The 16,934-nt window shown below is 33.9% G+C and overlaps 3 protein-coding genes across 3 annotated transcripts; 2 read left to right on the forward strand and 1 right to left on the reverse strand.

Annotated features, from left to right (window-relative positions):
* The first annotated feature begins 4,908 nt into the window (after positions 1-4,908).
* LOC143619846 (uncharacterized) lies at positions 4,909-8,450 on the forward strand. The gene is made up of 5 exons (XM_077091676.1): positions 4,909-5,052; positions 5,143-5,216; positions 6,045-6,180; positions 6,668-6,943; positions 7,943-8,450. Exons 1-5 carry the CDS (start codon positions 4,936-4,938, stop codon positions 8,189-8,191), a joined length of 852 nt encoding a protein of 283 aa, XP_076947791.1. The 5' UTR covers positions 4,909-4,935; the 3' UTR covers positions 8,192-8,450.
* A 2,314-nt stretch (positions 8,451-10,764) lies between these two features.
* On the forward strand, positions 10,765-11,711 carry LOC143619847 (peptidyl-prolyl cis-trans isomerase FKBP12-like). The gene is made up of 5 exons (XM_077091677.1): positions 10,765-10,852; positions 11,028-11,061; positions 11,159-11,220; positions 11,390-11,442; positions 11,515-11,711. The coding sequence occupies exons 1-5, from the start codon at positions 10,765-10,767 to the stop codon at positions 11,614-11,616; spliced, it is 339 nt and encodes a 112-aa protein (XP_076947792.1). The 3' UTR covers positions 11,617-11,711.
* Positions 11,712-14,118: 2,407 nt separating this feature from the next.
* On the reverse strand, positions 14,119-16,595 carry LOC143619848 (uncharacterized). Its single transcript, XM_077091679.1, has 8 exons — positions 16,474-16,595; positions 16,327-16,405; positions 15,904-15,983; positions 15,744-15,810; positions 15,556-15,627; positions 15,077-15,301; positions 14,435-14,600; positions 14,119-14,348 (listed from the first exon to the last, which is right to left on the reverse strand). The coding sequence occupies exons 1-8, from the start codon at positions 16,547-16,549 to the stop codon at positions 14,343-14,345; spliced, it is 771 nt and encodes a 256-aa protein (XP_076947794.1). The 5' UTR covers positions 16,550-16,595; the 3' UTR covers positions 14,119-14,342.
* Positions 16,596-16,934: the final 339 nt, after the last annotated feature.

Below are 16,934 nucleotides of genomic sequence, written 5' to 3' on the forward strand. Positions count from 1 at the left end.
AGTCTCCATATTGCATGAAAACTAGCTCAAGTTAAATGATATTTATAATTGGCACTAAACACTAGTTTTCTAAAGATCCGACCCGGCTTCATCTCAAAATGGTGTATTAAGAAATTGATTAACTAACAATGGACTTAATGTTCACATTAAGGAGTAAGTTTCGTCTGCGCATTGTCAAGGAAAAACGCATTACTAAAAATTGGCCTAGCAGAAGCAGTTGCCTCATACGAAGTTGCATTAGACCAAATCCAACACTTTTTTACTATTGCAACTCTTTCCAAAGAGTTACATTAGTTTCAATATGTAACAAAAAGGTTGTATTATGTCTAATACAACTTCATCTAATGTAGTTGTGTCTAGATAATAAAGGTTGCATTAAGCCAGTTTTTTAGTAGTTAGCCAATATATAAATACCAATTTTGTTCTTGAAAAATATAATTTGAGCTTTGATTAACGAAATAAATAAAAAAAACAACAATGATAGTAATAATAGTTAACAGGATAACAACAATTTAGTAATACTAAGAAAATTATTTAGTAATTATAAGCATTAAATGAAAAAAAAAACTAAATATGCAGCTTTCATACTCATTGGGTAGTGGAGGGTGTAATAATATTTCACGGATACAAAAATATACTTTATTTTGAATACAACTCTAAGTGTGCCGTACCAAAATGTCAAAACCATAAATGAGTAAAAGGACAAACCAAGTATTGTACCAATTATGACGGTACAAAACCAATTCGGTACCACCCCATTCTATCTAAGGGCGTATCTAGGTTCCCATGACGTGAGACATATGTTTACACACCTACATGTAACATGTTTTTCATATTTAGGTGACAGATGATAAATCACCATCTGGTGAATGATTGTGAATTATTGTTAGGTAAAATATGTTAAGATTAAAAACTAGGGGTCATTAAAGTAATGTTTATAGGTAAATAACAAGTGCATTAAAAAAGCAAGCCTCTATATGTAATTGGATCAAACATTATGTTTATAACACGTTTTATAGTTGTATAAAGTATGGGTTCTTAAAATAAGTTGTAACACAACATTCTCAACTTATCATAAATTTAACGTGAATCTAAGAAGTTTATTATCACATTACTTTAAATGATATAAAAGTTATTGTAGATCATTTTTAGACCATAATTCACGGCACAATAAAGTAAAGAAAAAGAAAGTTTCAAAAAGGAATTAACAGTTTAACACTAAATATTAATTATGAAATTGGAAACAAAAAGTTAGTTATACTGATAATCTACTGTATATTTAACAGGTTTTGAATGATTGGATTGCCCCAACGCAAGTGATAAGTTGAAACGCTTGTGGCATGAGACAAGACACTTATTCGTGCTAAACAAGATCTATGTGTATGCATGATTTTTTTGAAACAATAAAAATATGATTAAATTTTGTTTATTTTAGAAAATACAATGTTAAGTATATATAGTTATCGAGTAACAACTACTAGCTCAATCTAACGGTAAAGGAGTATATATGGTTTTCAACCAAAATGTTATGGTATCTAATCTCACTTGAGACACGATGAAAATATAGTCAGCTAAAGAAAAGTATAATTACTACCAGCACTACAGATATCCCTTAGCTCACTCTACCCCAACCCTACGAGCCTAAAATTATTATTTTTCAATAAACGACAAAATGCAGCACTATATAGGGTTTGAACTCTTGACATCCTATTTCACACCTTAACCATCTTATCATCCCATCAAAGTGAAAATGGCACGAGCCTAAAATTAGTATTAAGTTTGTTTGTTTTTTTAATAAATCAAAAGTGACTTTCCATTTTGCTTAAAATGATAATTGTAAGTTCAAGTTCATCTAAAGATCGGGCTATATTTTTGTTTGGGTTTTTAACATCTTGCTAATGGCTCTTTCTTTTTGAATCCCTATGTTAAAAGACAAGTTATGTTATAATTACATATGCAATTAAAATTGTTTAAATGTTTCCCTTGCATTATTAATGAAATCTATGTTTAAGAACTATGCATTACAAGTAAATTCAACCGTCGTTAGATGTTTAGTTTGAGAGTCTTGTACAAATCTTTTAACAACAGGCTTCATACATGAGATATTATATACTCGCGACTTATAGGAGTAATCAAATCTTGTTCAAGATTCATGAACATGTTATACACTCGTAACTTTATATTCCTACTATGGAAAAAAACATGGTAATATTAAACAATCGATTCAATTTACACAATAATTTTTAAATTCTAAACCGTTAAACTGTTAAAACAGAACAAAAAACCGAGCTATACATATGTCATCAAGTCCCAATTGATAAACTAACACGAACTAAACGACTAATTTTTGTTTATTAATCAAAAAAATATAACTCAAAAAACTGATTACAACTTTCAAACCATAACTCGGTTTGACTCGTCTTCTTGACAAACCTTGACTCGGTTTGCCTCTTGATGAACCCTAACTTGGTTGCATCTAGGTGAACCCTAACTCGGTTACATCTCATGCGTGTCTCTAGATGAGTCCTAACTCGGTTGCATCTCACACGTTTTTTAATGTCTAACCATACATTGGTTATATAGACTAACCCTAACTTGCTAGCCAAGACAATTAAGAAATACATTGTACTTAGGAAACATAAAAAACTTCGACCGATTTGTCATTATTGGTCCCTCAAGTCCACCAACTTGTAACTTAAAGTCTGAAATTGCGTCCAACAATGTCAAACCTCTCAAATGGTGGTTTGCCAGTGGATATATAAACACCCAAACCAAACAATAATCATACACATCTATACTATATTATAAATAAAGGTTTTTAAATGACACATGTCATCACATTAAAGTGATCATTACAAAAGTTTATCTCCTCTCTCTCATATTCAATATATTTTTCTTTCTTTTTAATAGTTTTATATTTCATTTTTTATCTTTTTAATCTCTAGTTTTCTGATTTTAAAAATTTAATACAAACATAAATATATTATTTTGTTTTACATAAACATATTGTGTTAGTTATTTAAATTAAGTTTTTATAAAGTAACCAATTTTCAAGTTGATTTTGAATAATTATTCCAAAATTTGAGGTTTTAAATATATTATATTAGTTAACTAATATTAATGTTTTAAAATAAATGATATTGTTGGATGAAGAGCAAGCTTAATTTTAAATAAAAAAATTTCAATAAACTTTAACTTATTCAATATATATGATTGTTTACTAAATTACAAGTTTTTTCTTTCAAGCCATTAAAAGATGATTTCACTATTTATGTATTCTCGGTGTTTATACTAATTTAAAGAAGTTATGTAACCGATTAAAGAATCTCTGTCCATAGGTTAATTTATAACAGTATCCATCTATAACTTTTTTTTTAACTTGACCATTTAATGAACCAATCATTTACGTAAATTCATCATATTAAAAATCCATAAAAAATATAAGAGTATCCATTTACCCATTTACAACTTCTTTTCTTTTTTCTTTTTCTTTTTTACTTGAGTATTTAATCAACCTATCATTTATGTAAAGTTCATCATTTAATCAATTCATCATATATGTATTCTCGGTGTTTATGATAATTTAAACGAGTGGGCTTCTTTAACCTAATAAAGGATCAAACATGGTTCAGGTAAAAATAATCTACGATTAGAATGACTTTCGGTCCACATGTTGGTTAAAAGAGTATCCATTTACAACTTATTTTTTGTTACTTGACTATTTAATCAACCCATCATTTATGTAAAATCCATCATCTTAAAAATCCACAAAAAATATAAACACTATACTATATTTCAATTTCTTACCTTAGGAATACAAATGTTAGATTCAAGCACACTGTTAATCAGATGGTAAATTGATTTTGTATATCCTTTTATTCTTGAAGATTTCGAAAATATAGATTTCTTTAGTGAACGAGTAATAGTTGCACAAAAAAATGAATTTGTTCAATAAAATAACAATCGTTTGTTATCAATGTTTCTGAGAGATGAAAAATAGTACCATTGTTCATATGGTATCTGTTAGAAATAAAATTATATGTTAAAGAGAGTATTACTTTCATAATGTTTTAAATGACTTCAAAATTTAAGGTTGTCAAGTCATAGGTTAGTGATGTTGAAATGATATTGCTCAAAATATTAACTAGAAAAGTGGTATATGCAATGAAGCTAAACTACATGTGAAAATAGAATTTGGTAATCATGTTATAGAAGTTGAAATCATATTTGGAAGTAATATTGGAACTCACACTTTTATTTTTAAAAAAATCTTATACTTTTAAATAAAATAATTAATTTCAAATAAAGAAATTTTCATTTTATGTTTGTTTTGTAATAAAGATAAACAAAAGCTAAGTTCAATCACTATATATGGTTAGTTTATTGTTTAGACAAACTGTTTTAACTAATGGTCAGTTATGTGTTGATTATCTAGAGTTAAAATAAAAAAACAAAGTGAAACTAATAATTTTTGATATAGAAGGTAAAGATACAATTAAAATTATAAATATTTTATACAAAGAAATATTTAAAGATTAATGAATTTTCAACAACTTTTTATTTATATATCGTGTAATGTGTAATATAGTCTATCATATATTACATCTTTATATCTGTTCAACGTATTTTTTGTATTATTTAAAAAAAGTTACTTAATTAATCCGTGTGAAAGTAGTTAACATGGTGTTTAAATATTTGTTGATTTTGGAGACATGGAACGAGTGAAAGTGTAATATTTGAGTACATAATTAGAGATAAGGCGTTAGATTTACGGCACACTCACTAGTGATACTCCTTTGTAATCGTAATTCACAACCCAACCAACCACCCACACCACACCACACCACACGACGTCGCATTGAAGCACAAGATCTTTCTTTCACTCACTCACTTTTTGGTGTGTTCGAAGGCACAGTTCAAAGCAAACCAAACCAAATGGCGTCCAACACGCCGGTGAGGAAACCGCACACGTCCACCGCAGATCTGTTAACCTGGTCGGAAAATCCTCCCGCCGATTCCACGCCCACCGCATCTGCCGCTCGCTCTCACCAGGTATGTATGCTGCACTAATTACATCACTTTCACTTCTTTTTTTTTTAACCTAATGCTTGTTTTGATAATTTACCGATTGATTGAATGCAGCCTTCGGATGGGATCAGTAAAGTGGTGTTTGGAGGTCAGGTTACTGATGAAGAAGTTGAGAGCCTAAACAAAAGGTTCCAGATCTATTCGTTCGGTTAATTCTGTTTCAATTATTGTTGCGGTTGACATAATCGTAAATTATTAGGTTTTCATGTGTGATTGATCTGCTACCAGATCTAATTAGTTTGCTTTTACAATTAGGTCTTCGATAGTTGATATCTGTAGTTTGATAGTTTGGTCACAGCCTGAGGTTCGATTGTGTTTCTATGATTTGAGATCATATATACTTATGTAGCATCATATTTGGAATTTGAAAGTGTTTATATAATTATATATAATGAAGTTTTGCCTGTAACTTGGTTTTTGAAACTTTCGATGTTATGTGAAAAGATTTTTGACAATCACGGTAACAAATTTTATATATAGTGGTACCTTTTGAAGGTTTATCATTTATTAAAACAGTGCATCTTCTTTATGATGGAGATGATGTATATTGTTTTCTTTGATAGGGTTTAAGTCTTGTATCCTCTTTCTAACGTGAGTGATCATTGGACATATGAATAGTTATATTCAGCATTTGTATCACGTGTTTGTACTTTTAATATCATCAAAACAAGGACTGTATCTTACAATGTGTGACCATGCATGCACTACCAGTAACTATATAAATGTAATCACATTGAGATGATTCAATGCAAGTAATGATAAGCATATGACCACTGCTTTATATAATCTTTGCAATTTGATTTGTGTCACTCACCATTTATTGTCTACTACGATAATGTTTTATGGAACTCTTTTTATCATATATGACTATATGTTAATTGTGGTGTGTAATGCAACCTTTTCTGATCTGATTTCTGTTTTTTGATGCAAGGCTGAACCTTTTTTTGTCATTGCAGGAAACCTGTTTCAGGGTACAAGTTAAAGGAGATCACTGGCAGTGGAATATTTGCAGCCAGTGGAGGGACTGATGTAGAAGAAGCAGATGCTACTAACTCCACTCAAACTAATAAAACTGGATTAAGAATGTATCAGGTAACTAATTTATACCCTCAATGTGCAAATTTATTTATCATATTTCACTATTTAGAGTTAAGAAAATGCAGTTTTAATCCCTGTGGTTTGACCCAAATAATCGTGGTTTAACTATATTTATATATTTTAAGAAAAACCTTAAACGAGCCTAAGCTTGGCTCGAGTTTGTGTGCAGTACCTTAAATGAGCCAAGTTCAGCTCGAGCTCAGCTGTGCAGTGTGAAATCACTACATGGAAGTCTAAAATAATTAAAACTTAAAAATTACAAGGCTCGTTAAGGCTCGACACGCCTAAGCAGTCTTCCCATATTAGTTTTAGGCTCGATAAGGCGTGGCTCTTTCGAGCTTTATATCGTTCCGTTCTCAAGTAGCTCGCGAGCGGCTCGGCTCATTTGAACCCCAAGACAATATCTTTAAGTTTAGGCGCACTTAGTCCTTGATTTGTTTTGTTACATTCTTTTAATCTAACCAAGCGTAATTTTTATCAGCAAACAGTTACTGGGATCAGTCACATTTCATTTGGTGAAGAAGAATCAGTGTCTCCTAAAAAAGCACTTTCTGAAGCTAAGCAGCGGGAACTAAGTGGTACTTTAGATAACGAGTCGGATTCCAAATTGAAAAAACAATTTTCAAATGCAAAGAACAAGGAGCTCAGTGGACATAACATATTTGCACCGCCTCCTGAAATTCAACCCCGCCCGGTATCCGCCCGTGCATTGGCATTAAGAGAAAGCATAAGCATTGGTGAATCCACTCCGAATAATGTATGCGGTTCTTTCACATCTATTTCGGTTTTCGAAAACGGCTTCGGTACCTTTGGTTTTACCTAGGCTTGTTAATGAACCGATGCTTGTGTTTCTTCTTTTAACTTTAACTGAACAAACGATTGAACACGAAGACTAAAATGAACGGGGCTTTCATGTTTGTGTTTGTTCGTTAAGAAAATGTACGTGCTTGTTTATGTTAGTTCGTTAATAGGATGAACGAATGGTTCACGTAAACAAAACATAACTAAATATATATTAACAAGCATAAATAAGCAAACACCCATTAAAAGTAAATGCCAACATAAATCTCTAGGACCTAAAAGATTGAGAAAACTAGACTAAATTGTAAATGGATGATATTATAACTTTATAAAATAGACTAAACTGTAATTGGCCTAAAGAATTTTATATGAATATCTAAACGAATGAACTTAAACAAACGCAAACGGACGAACATAAATGAATTTAAATGAACTAACATAAATGAACAAATGGCCCAAAATAATGAATTTGGGCCTGAACGTTCGGTTTGTTTACAAACCTAGTTTTTACCATTTGAAATTCCTGGCCCCAAAAAATGACCCAAATTAATGAAGTTGGGTCTGAAACTATGGGCTTATTTTTTCGTTAACTAACAGTTAATTAGTTATTAAACACTTGGACCTAAAATGTTTGGGTACACTATTTATTAATTTCTTCTAAATTAGTTAAAATCGGTTTTCTCGGTTCCATTCGGTTCGGTTCGTTTTTTTAGGTTATTTGTTCATACAAAACCGAAACCAATCTAAAATTTGGTTCTTTTATATTGGGTTTGGTTACGTTAGTTACTCCTATTACGGTTTGGTTATCTTGGTTGCATGCGCACACAATTACACTTTAGACATCTGAAATTGAGGTGACAAGATGAGTGAGACGGGTTGGGTAATGGGCCAAAATTACGGGTTCTGGTTGGAGCACACTTATGTTAAATGACAATAATACCCCTTTGTATCTCAGACAAATGCTGGAGAACCCGTGATTAAGACAGCAAAGAAGATCCCGAGCCAGAAGTTCACAGAGCTTTCAGGAAACAATATTTTCAAAGGTGACGAGGCGCCAGCATCAGCAGAAAAGCCGCTGAGCTCAGCGAAGCTTCGGGAAATGAGTGGAAGTAACATCTTTGCTGATGGGAAAGCAGAATCTCGAGACTATCTTGGTGGCGTTCGCAAGCCGCCTGGTGGCGAGAGCAGCATTGCTTTGGTTTAGTTTCTAACATATTTGTTTTCAAACATTATTGCTTCGGGTTTTTTTATGTGGTTGGTAGCTGGTACTTGCTAATGACATTAATATGGATTCGAGTTCGGGTTTGTGTTTACTTTTAGCCGAGTTGGTTCTGACACTGTGGGCTCGGACGGTATACATTATATCTGTTGTTGGGCCGTGGGTTGTTTGGTGGGCTTGGTTTACCTATTGTGGTATGGGCCAGTTAAGGGGTTTTGGAAGTGGGGCTTTTGGAAATGTAGTCTGTGGACCAAATATGTGCCACCTTAGGCTTATTAGGCTGGTTGTGTTCTTAATTATGTGTCGGTGAACTGAAATAATCGAGTCTGAGACAGTTATGCTTAATATTCAAAGTTGCAATGTTGTTTTTAGGTGAGTTTAACACAGTTTGATGTTTGTAGTTCTGATTCTGGTATTTTTATGTAGTGTTTATCTTTCTTTCCCTTATACGAAAATATGGTTTAATTTGCTTGAAGTTTCAAAACAATCATATTTCATCCTTATTCTTATGATAATGTCTTTGGTTTGTAGAGTTCAATGGAATTGATGTTTGTATTTCATTTTCAATGTGTTTGGTTTGTAGAATTCAAATTTCATTCTTGATAACGTGTTCTCTTAATAAATGAATGGTAGGTAGTTCAATCAAATTCGTTTCTATAGAGGAATTTAAAATTCTTTTCAAATTATGATGTAAGTTTATGAAATCGGTTGAAATCTCTTTAATTACTTGTCTTCTTTGCAACTGTTATCTATGTTGCCCCGCGGCCTAGTCTCACCTTTCGCTAGCCACCTCCCATCACAGATGCGACTACTGTTACCGTACCACTCCGATCGATGGGGGTGGTGTAGGTGGTGGTGAGTGATGACTGCAGTCAATAGGTTGGAGTCTGAGCCGTAGTTAAGTTTAGACTAATCAAATTGTGCACTTATACAAAACGTTTTTATTTGATTTTAAATTAACATGTCTCTGAAAATAAAGGAAAGGAAGGGAAATAGGGGTAGGAAAAGTAAGGGTAAAATGAAAAGATTTATTTCCTTCTAAATTGGATGGAAATGGAAGGAAAGAAAAGGAAGGAGAAAAGAAAGAGAAGGAAAACAAAAGGCTTTCGTTCCCATTCATTTCTTTCGTTAACTAAACGAGGGAACACAAATGAGCCATAAATTTACATCATAACAAAGAGTAAACAACATATCCTATACAAAATGAACACACTAGTATATCTTTCAATTTTCAAGTGATTATGTAAGTTAACAAAACCACAAGACCAGGTGTGGTGATGGGGAAAACACCACCCACCTTCTTATCCATTGATTGGTTTCATCCTTGATCCTATCATTTTCTTTGTTGCTACAACAAGTATAGCGACAATAAAGGCATGATGGTCCAAGAATATGATACTAACAGAGCTTCCTAACCTGCTAAGATCAAAGCAAAAAAGACCGGCCAGTCTCACCGTAGGAGGGGGTTTCCTATGATCAGCCTTCGACGTGAGAATCAGTGATATGATACAACAATGAGGTAAGAAAAGAGTAAATATGAAAAGTGAATATAGAGGAATATGATAAGTGAGAATGAATGTTACAGTTGAGTGAAGTGTTCATTTTATAAGTATTCCGGAAACTTCTTTGGGAAATCTTAAGCTTCTTAAAGGGAAATGGTCAACTCCTCTTTTAGCTCATGCAGATAAATAATACCATTTTCATGTAATTTATATTCTACTTTTGTCGCCATGTCGACAACCTTACTTTATGGTAGGTTTCAGCTTTATGTCACATCAGCGGTGACTTTTCTGAGATTTATTTTAACGAGGAACTTTCCTAGTCAACCTAGGAGTCTTGGTGGGGAAGCTTCAAGCTTCCTTGTCTAGTAGCTTATGCTTGCTGCTTCTTAACTCCTAGGTTTCCCTTACCCATGAGTGGATAAGGGTAGGGGTGTTCAAAACCGGATATCCGGACCTTTCGAATAGTGGATTTCACTACTCAAATCCGAACTTCGGATATCCGAAATTTCGGATATCCAATCAGGTAGTGAATTGGATATCCGAAATTAAAGAAAAAACAAATTGTTTCAAAATCAAACATACATAATATCAAGTTTCAATTCCAACAAAAGAACACACATGTTCTTCAACAATGCAACCATTCAACAAAAGAACACACAGACTCTTCAACCTATGTAAAATTTAACATTGAAAAACTCTATAATGTTGCAAACAACAAATCTATAACTCACAAATGAACAAATGTTATAACAAATCTATAGATCAGAAACCAATCATGTGACATCTAAAGTTGGCACTCATCGGCAATCGGTTCACGCAAACACCGGTTCACCATCATAAGGTCATACAACACCTTCAAGGCGTAAGTCTTTTTTTTTTTTTTTGGGGAGGGGGGGGGGGGGGGGGGGGTATAAGGTGGTGTAGTTATATATCACGTGTTAATCACGTGCAATCAGTCGGCACTAATAAATAAATCCAACCCTTATTCAATCTCAACAGTCTACACTATAAAGAAAGCAGTCGATTTTCAGTCGCCACAAAAATCATCAGGAGAAAATGGGAGTGGAGAAGGAAGTGATCCGAGCCGGAAACGGCCCGAAGCCCGTCGGCGGCCAAAACGTCACCGTTCACTGCACTGGATACGGTAAACTCCGATCTCTCGTTTCCTAATTTCAAAACCCTAATTTACACAAACTCAACAATCAGTCTAGTTAGTAATAGAATTGATGTTGTGAGCTAGGAAAACTACAGATCTGGCTAATAGATCATTACTTATTCATATCTTTATATTGATTCAATTTCATTTTGTGTTATTTCAGGGAAAAATGGTGATCTGTCTCAAAAATTCTGGAGGTTACAACTATATTACATATATTTATTTTTGTTTTTAAATTCATAATATATACTTTTGATGTGTTTTTGTTTATTTTGTTTTTTTGGTAATTATTAGCACTAAAGATCCAGGGCAGCAGCCATTCACTTTCAAAATTGGCCAAGGTCAAGTTATTAAAGGTAAATTGTTTCTGATGCTATATTAGTTGTTATTTTTAACTCACTTTTAGTTTATAAAATATAACAAACTTTAATGATTTTTATGTGAAATGAAACTATGTATGTGGTGGTTTTACAAAAATTTGCTGTTTGCAGTTGTAACGAGTCTTAAGAATTTATTAAATTGCAGGTTGGGATGAAGGTGTTTTGGGGATGCAATTGGGAGAAGTTGCTCGGCTAAGGGTAATAATTTCATACAGCGCGTGTTTGATATAGTTTTGATTTCTTAATTATGGAAACTCGTGTGATATGCAGTGCACTCCCGACTATGCCTATGGAGCCAGTGGATTTCCTGCATGGGGCATCCAGCCTAACTCAACTTTGGTTTTCGAGATTGAAGTTCTCCGTGCAAAGTAAGTTGGTGCTAATGGCTGCGCGGGTTCTTGATTTGGTACTATATGGACTTGCTGTTATAAACTTGCTATGTCTGTAATGCTTGTTTATGGTGTTTACTGTGTGTTTTAGTTACGGTTATGCACTTTCTAGACCAAAACGAACTTATTTTTGGAGAAGAATAAAAGACCAGTATTTATGGCCGTACGCCTTGTTTCATGGTTGTTCAGAGCCTTGTGAGCACGTGTCTTGTTTCGTTTATAGCACTAACTCACTATAACCTTTTTAACGTTTTTGAAAGAACAAATACACATACTGTGTTTATGGGTTTAAATAGTTTCAGTTACTAACAAGACAAGTGTGAATGGAATATGAAAATATGTAGATTATGGAACTGGTGGCTAACTTCAATATATTTATTGCGTGATTTATTTAAACAATGATGATATGATGGAAGTGGTTAAACGAATTGACCGATAATCGGTGGTTTCTTTCCTTGGTGATTACAATGTATAATTAGGTGAGCCATTGTTTTCTTGAAAATATTTGGGTCAAATCACCTGCAAAATTAATAGTTTAGTGACCTGACTTGGTCCGAGGAAAAGAATTTGGTGACGCACCTGGACGACCAAAAACTCATATAACCTTAGTGTTCACTTCTGTGAATGCGCACTCAGTGTGTTCTTGAATTTGGCTGTCTAGTCTATCCCTTTCATAATCTATAAACAGCCTCTCCCCAAGTTTTAAATTCTGAAACCCATTTTGAGTACATTCTTTCATCAAATGAGAAATTTACGTCACATCATGCCCTCTCTTCTAAAAAATATCCTAAAACCATCGGCGATTCTCTTAAATCATCGTCAATCTCTCTGTCTTCTCGCCTCTCAGTCCATGCTGGTCACCATTTCACCAACTATTACAGGACCATCCAATATATTTCAGCCTTCCTACAAAGCTGATTGGGCAAGTGAGATCAAAGACCCGATTCTATTTGTTAGAATTTTATCGGTATATGACGATTATTAAAAGTAATTGACACAAAACTTTTGATGTAGTGTGGGTCATTTAGCACTCGATTCTATTTGTTACAACCTTCGTTTTGATAAAAAAAAAAAGAATCATATTCTTGAAGAAAGGTTGAAGTTTGACCAAAACTTTTTTTGATGAGCTAAAAGCAAAACCACCATATTTAGGTCCATGCGCAGTTGCGCACCAAAGCATTATTGATTTCTTCAATGGTAATTGGTTGTACAAGCATCCGCCTTTTGTTCACTGTTGAGTTTTCTTCAAAACCTGCATTCGGCTTTTGAGTCTCCTCCACTCTTTTATGTTATCGTTAAGTGATTTCAATAAAAGCGCCAATATTTTCATCCCCCCTTTCCCGCAAACTGTAGTTGCTTAATTGCTTTGCCACTTCCAAACCTTCACATTCTTTTATTATGGTAAGACGTTTGTTGGTCGCGGAACTAGCTGAAAGACAGCACTTGGGGTCATGAATATTTCTTAGAGATTATGAGGTTTGGTTTACAGAATGAACTCAATTTTTTATGCCAATAAAACCATGACTTTTAATAGCGTGGGTGATGCGATTATATCAGGTGATGGCAGCAAACTAAGCAAATTCAACAAAATGTTGCTTGTTCGCGACAGGTTCAAGAACAACGATCATACGCTATCTTGAAGGTACTAACGCAGGTAAAAACTTGACTACATTCATCATATCTATTTTAAAACAACTAATTAAAATCAGAAAAGTCTTTGAATATATAAATTTTAACTATAATGTACATTTTTAAAGTAACAACTTACAAGATCCTACACCAAGTTTCGCGGACAAATAAAGAAGTTAATAGAAGGGATGCTACATAATGTGCATTTGAGCGAAATATAAGAAAATACTGGTTTATTCATCTTGATTACTATAAACCTAAAAACTTGAAAGCAGATAAACTAAGCTAGAGCAGAAGTCACACAAAACCAATCTATGATATTTCATTATTTAGCTTGATCACATCTACTGAAAAGCGAAAGCTGGCACCAACAGAACCTTTTTGAGTTGAGTGTTATGTCAATTGCTGAACCGCTATCAGTAGTATGGACTCTGTTACTGTACCATCATTTAATTTGTATGTTTGAACATATTTACAAACCCTTGTGCTAATTATGTCTAAATCCCTTCAAACTGACCATCAAGAAAGGTTGTTAAGACACGACCTAAAATTTGAATTTTGATAGCACCTGTGAGGTGGGTTCAAACCCAAGTCAAAACCAGCATAACTGCATCAGCTACAAGTAAGACCATATCAACCTCAACCATCTTTTAATATCATCCAGCAATAATATGCCCCAAAAACACAAAGCAATGGTAAGAATAATAATCATACTTTATAGTCAAAAACCTAAGTTGACTTAAGTGTTGAGATGTCGGGACTCTTACCGACCACATTATCATCATCACAACCGCACAATATAGTTCAACCACCCAGAAAAGACATCAACCAACAGTAACGGTTCTCACCAGCAGCATACAGCAACATAAAGTCTATATTCGATTTAAAAAACCGTCAGGCAAACAAGAAACAAGGTAATAATAAGACACCCATAAATATCCAAAAGTAAAATCTGACACAGATGGCATACAAACCAAGCAAGAAATCCATAGCAGAAATAAGTTTTAACCTTAAAAATGCATCATAAAAGGAACAATGCCCATACACCAAGTTCAGATAATCAACAGTTTAATTCACTTCTCAGACCTGTAACACAAAGTGTAGAAAATCTTTATTAGTGCCTCATAATTAAGCCCAACCAACTATTATAAAATATGAAAATATATACTCACGTCAGCATCAGAACGTTGTTGCGATGGGCTTCGAGAACGAGGTGAATCACGTTTTGGAGTAGGTGAGCGGTTTTTAGCTACAGGACTTCTGCTTCTAGAAGGTGTCCTGCGTGGAGGCGGGCTCCTACGCGGGCTGATACTTCTCCGAGCAGGAGGAGATACGCTCCTATGCAAACCATTTAGTATTTATCAGATTCTTGACACAATAAATAGTTATAATAATAATAATAATAATAAAGGTAAAAGTAATAAAGCTATGACAGTGACAGTGATTACTACCATATGGAGGCCACTTAACGTTTAACTTTATTTATTGGAGTCACTTGCATAATGTAACTACTTAAAGCGTCACCTAATTCAGTAATTCATTTATCTGGTTTTGTTTATACCACATTTAAAAAAAAAGAAATGCGTAATAAGAATGTCAAAATGTTTAGAAAGACAACAATACCCATGTGTCAATCTATTAGAAAAGAAATTATTCAATGTAAGCGAGTGTTTTGTTAGTTTACAATGACGTTTTTTATCGAGATCTGATAGTCTGATACAAGTGAAACTAGATGCATACCCTTTTCTGATTTGCTACATGATAAAAAGCCAAAACGTGTGTCTATTATTATGTGTGTGTTTGTGTGTCAGAACCTGTTAGGGGAGCGGCTTCGACCCTTATCATCATCATCATCATGTCTCCCTCGTCTGCGTTCCCTGCGATAATCAGGACTCCTGCTAAGGCTTCGGCTACGACTCCTGCTTCTGTAACGATCCCGATCCCGCCCACGAGGCCTGTCATAGTCATACCGGTCTCTGCTTCTGCTACGGTATCTCCGCCTGTAATCTTTGTCTCTATAGTCATCCCTATACCTAGAACTTCAAAAAACAAAAATAAAAAAAGAATGATCACTAAAACCGAAGATATACTTCATAAAAACTTAGTCAATAACCAATAATAGAAAACCCAAAACTGAAGCTTACAATTCCACTTCAAACTACACCCAATAATCTCCAAATAAAGCATAAGTCCATACCATACACCATTCATTCTCATTAAGAAAATCACAAATAGCATTAAACTTTTTATATACCTATCAAACAAGCCTATGCTTGCATAGAAAAATCTTTACCTTGGCCTCGGGCTTCGGCTCCTTGACCTCCCCCTCAACTTCTCAACTGGTTCTAGTATCCGACCCTTGTGACTAATAAGAGAAAGAAAACAACCAAACCGTAAGTCATCATAAAAAGACTACATATAACAATTCTCTCATAGTTTAAGCTCAATCTTTTACAGGCAATCATAAGATAATGCACTCACATTCTTTCGGCATCTGGCCCGTATTTTGCGAATTGAACCTTTATCTCCCTACCATCAACAGCTCTCCCTGAAACAGATGCATATGCTTTGACTCATCATAACGCATATTATATTATTACTACAAATATAAAGAATAATTTAAAATCCAGTAGTGACTGACCATTAAGATTGTCCACTGCCTCCTGAGCCTCATCTGCGTACTTATATCTAACAAACGCAAACCCCCGAGAGTCCCCAGTCCTAACAACATTCGATAACAACTCAATAATAATAACAATAACAATATATGGCTCATGCACAAAATAATCTTAACACGAGTACGTAGAAAACAATACCAATCTAGAATACCAATCTACATAAGCAATGCTTTATAATAACAAAAGAAAAAAATCTAATAATAACAACAAAATACAAATCAGTAAATACTTATGACGCCTGATAATCGGAAATCAGAACAAAAAAATACTTATAAAAACAAACCTAATAATAACAGCAAATGTTTTCAAGTTAGGAGGTATTTGTATTTGAAGCTGAATCTAAACCCTAAGAGTATTGAAATGCTAAATAATAATAATAATAATACCTGCGATCTCTAGGGATGAAAACATCCACAACCTTTCCGTACTTATCGAAGAGCGGAAACAAATCATCAGCAGTTGTGCCTGAAAGAGCAAATCGGTTGGATGTATTATTATTATTATTATTGTAAATGAATTAAAGGTGGACTTACGGAAGGTGATGTTGAGAACGAGCAAAGAGTATGTGTCTCTGATGTCCGGCGGCCCCGCTCTTCCGAAGTGCGACATCGTGTTTCCGGCTAGGGTTTCTGACCGATGGCTGCGATCCAACGGATGGATGATGATAAGTGATTTATTCCCTTGCAACTTTGGGTAATTGCAATATTAGACCCCCAACATAGGGTTGTGGTGCAAAAAATAACTTGACCCGAAACCAAACCAAAATTATTTGAATATCCGAACCTGAATTAGTTAAAATTCGGATATTGGGTTTGGATTTGGATAGACATTTTTTAAAAAATACAGATGTTTCGGATGCCTAAAATATTATTTTATATACTATTAAATTTTAATAGGTTATTTAAAAAGTATTGGGGTGATCAAAGAGATTAACGTGCCCACCATGACATCATCTTTGGTCTTTGCCTTGTTGGAACCTCATCATCCATCATCA

Source organism: Bidens hawaiensis, unplaced genomic scaffold (assembly GCF_021521415.1).
Source record: "Bidens hawaiensis isolate Kalapana, Puna unplaced genomic scaffold, B.hawaiensis_p1.1 tig00002525_1, whole genome shotgun sequence".
In the NCBI taxonomy this organism is placed as follows: Eukaryota; Viridiplantae; Streptophyta; class Magnoliopsida; order Asterales; family Asteraceae; genus Bidens; species Bidens hawaiensis.

Excerpts from the sequence above, each read along its gene's own strand:
- LOC143619846 (XM_077091676.1), top strand. The coding sequence starts at position 4,936 with ATGGCGTCCAACACGCCGGTGAGGAAACCGCACACGTCCACCGCAGAT. Across the intron at positions 5,053-5,142 it reads CTGCCGCTCGCTCTCACCAG|CCTTCGGATGGGATCAGTAA; the intron begins GTATGTATGCTG and ends GATTGAATGCAG. Across the intron at positions 6,944-7,942 it reads GTGAATCCACTCCGAATAAT|ACAAATGCTGGAGAACCCGT; the intron begins GTATGCGGTTCT and ends TTTGTATCTCAG.
- LOC143619847 (XM_077091677.1), top strand. The coding sequence starts at position 10,765 with ATGGGAGTGGAGAAGGAAGTGATCCGAGCCGGAAACGGCCCGAAGCCC. Across the intron at positions 11,062-11,158 it reads CTGTCTCAAAAATTCTGGAG|CACTAAAGATCCAGGGCAGC; the intron begins GTTACAACTATA and ends GGTAATTATTAG. Across the intron at positions 11,443-11,514 it reads GAGAAGTTGCTCGGCTAAGG|TGCACTCCCGACTATGCCTA; the intron begins GTAATAATTTCA and ends TGTGATATGCAG.
- LOC143619848 (XM_077091679.1), bottom strand. The coding sequence starts at position 16,549 with ATGTCGCACTTCGGAAGAGCGGGGCCGCCGGACATCAGAGACACATAC. Across the intron at positions 15,984-16,326 it reads TTCATCCCTAGAGATCGCAG|GACTGGGGACTCTCGGGGGT; the intron begins GTATTATTATTA and ends GAATGTTGTTAG. Across the intron at positions 14,601-15,076 it reads CGAAGCCGCTCCCCTAACAG|GAGCGTATCTCCTCCTGCTC; the intron begins GTTCTGACACAC and ends TGGTTTGCATAG.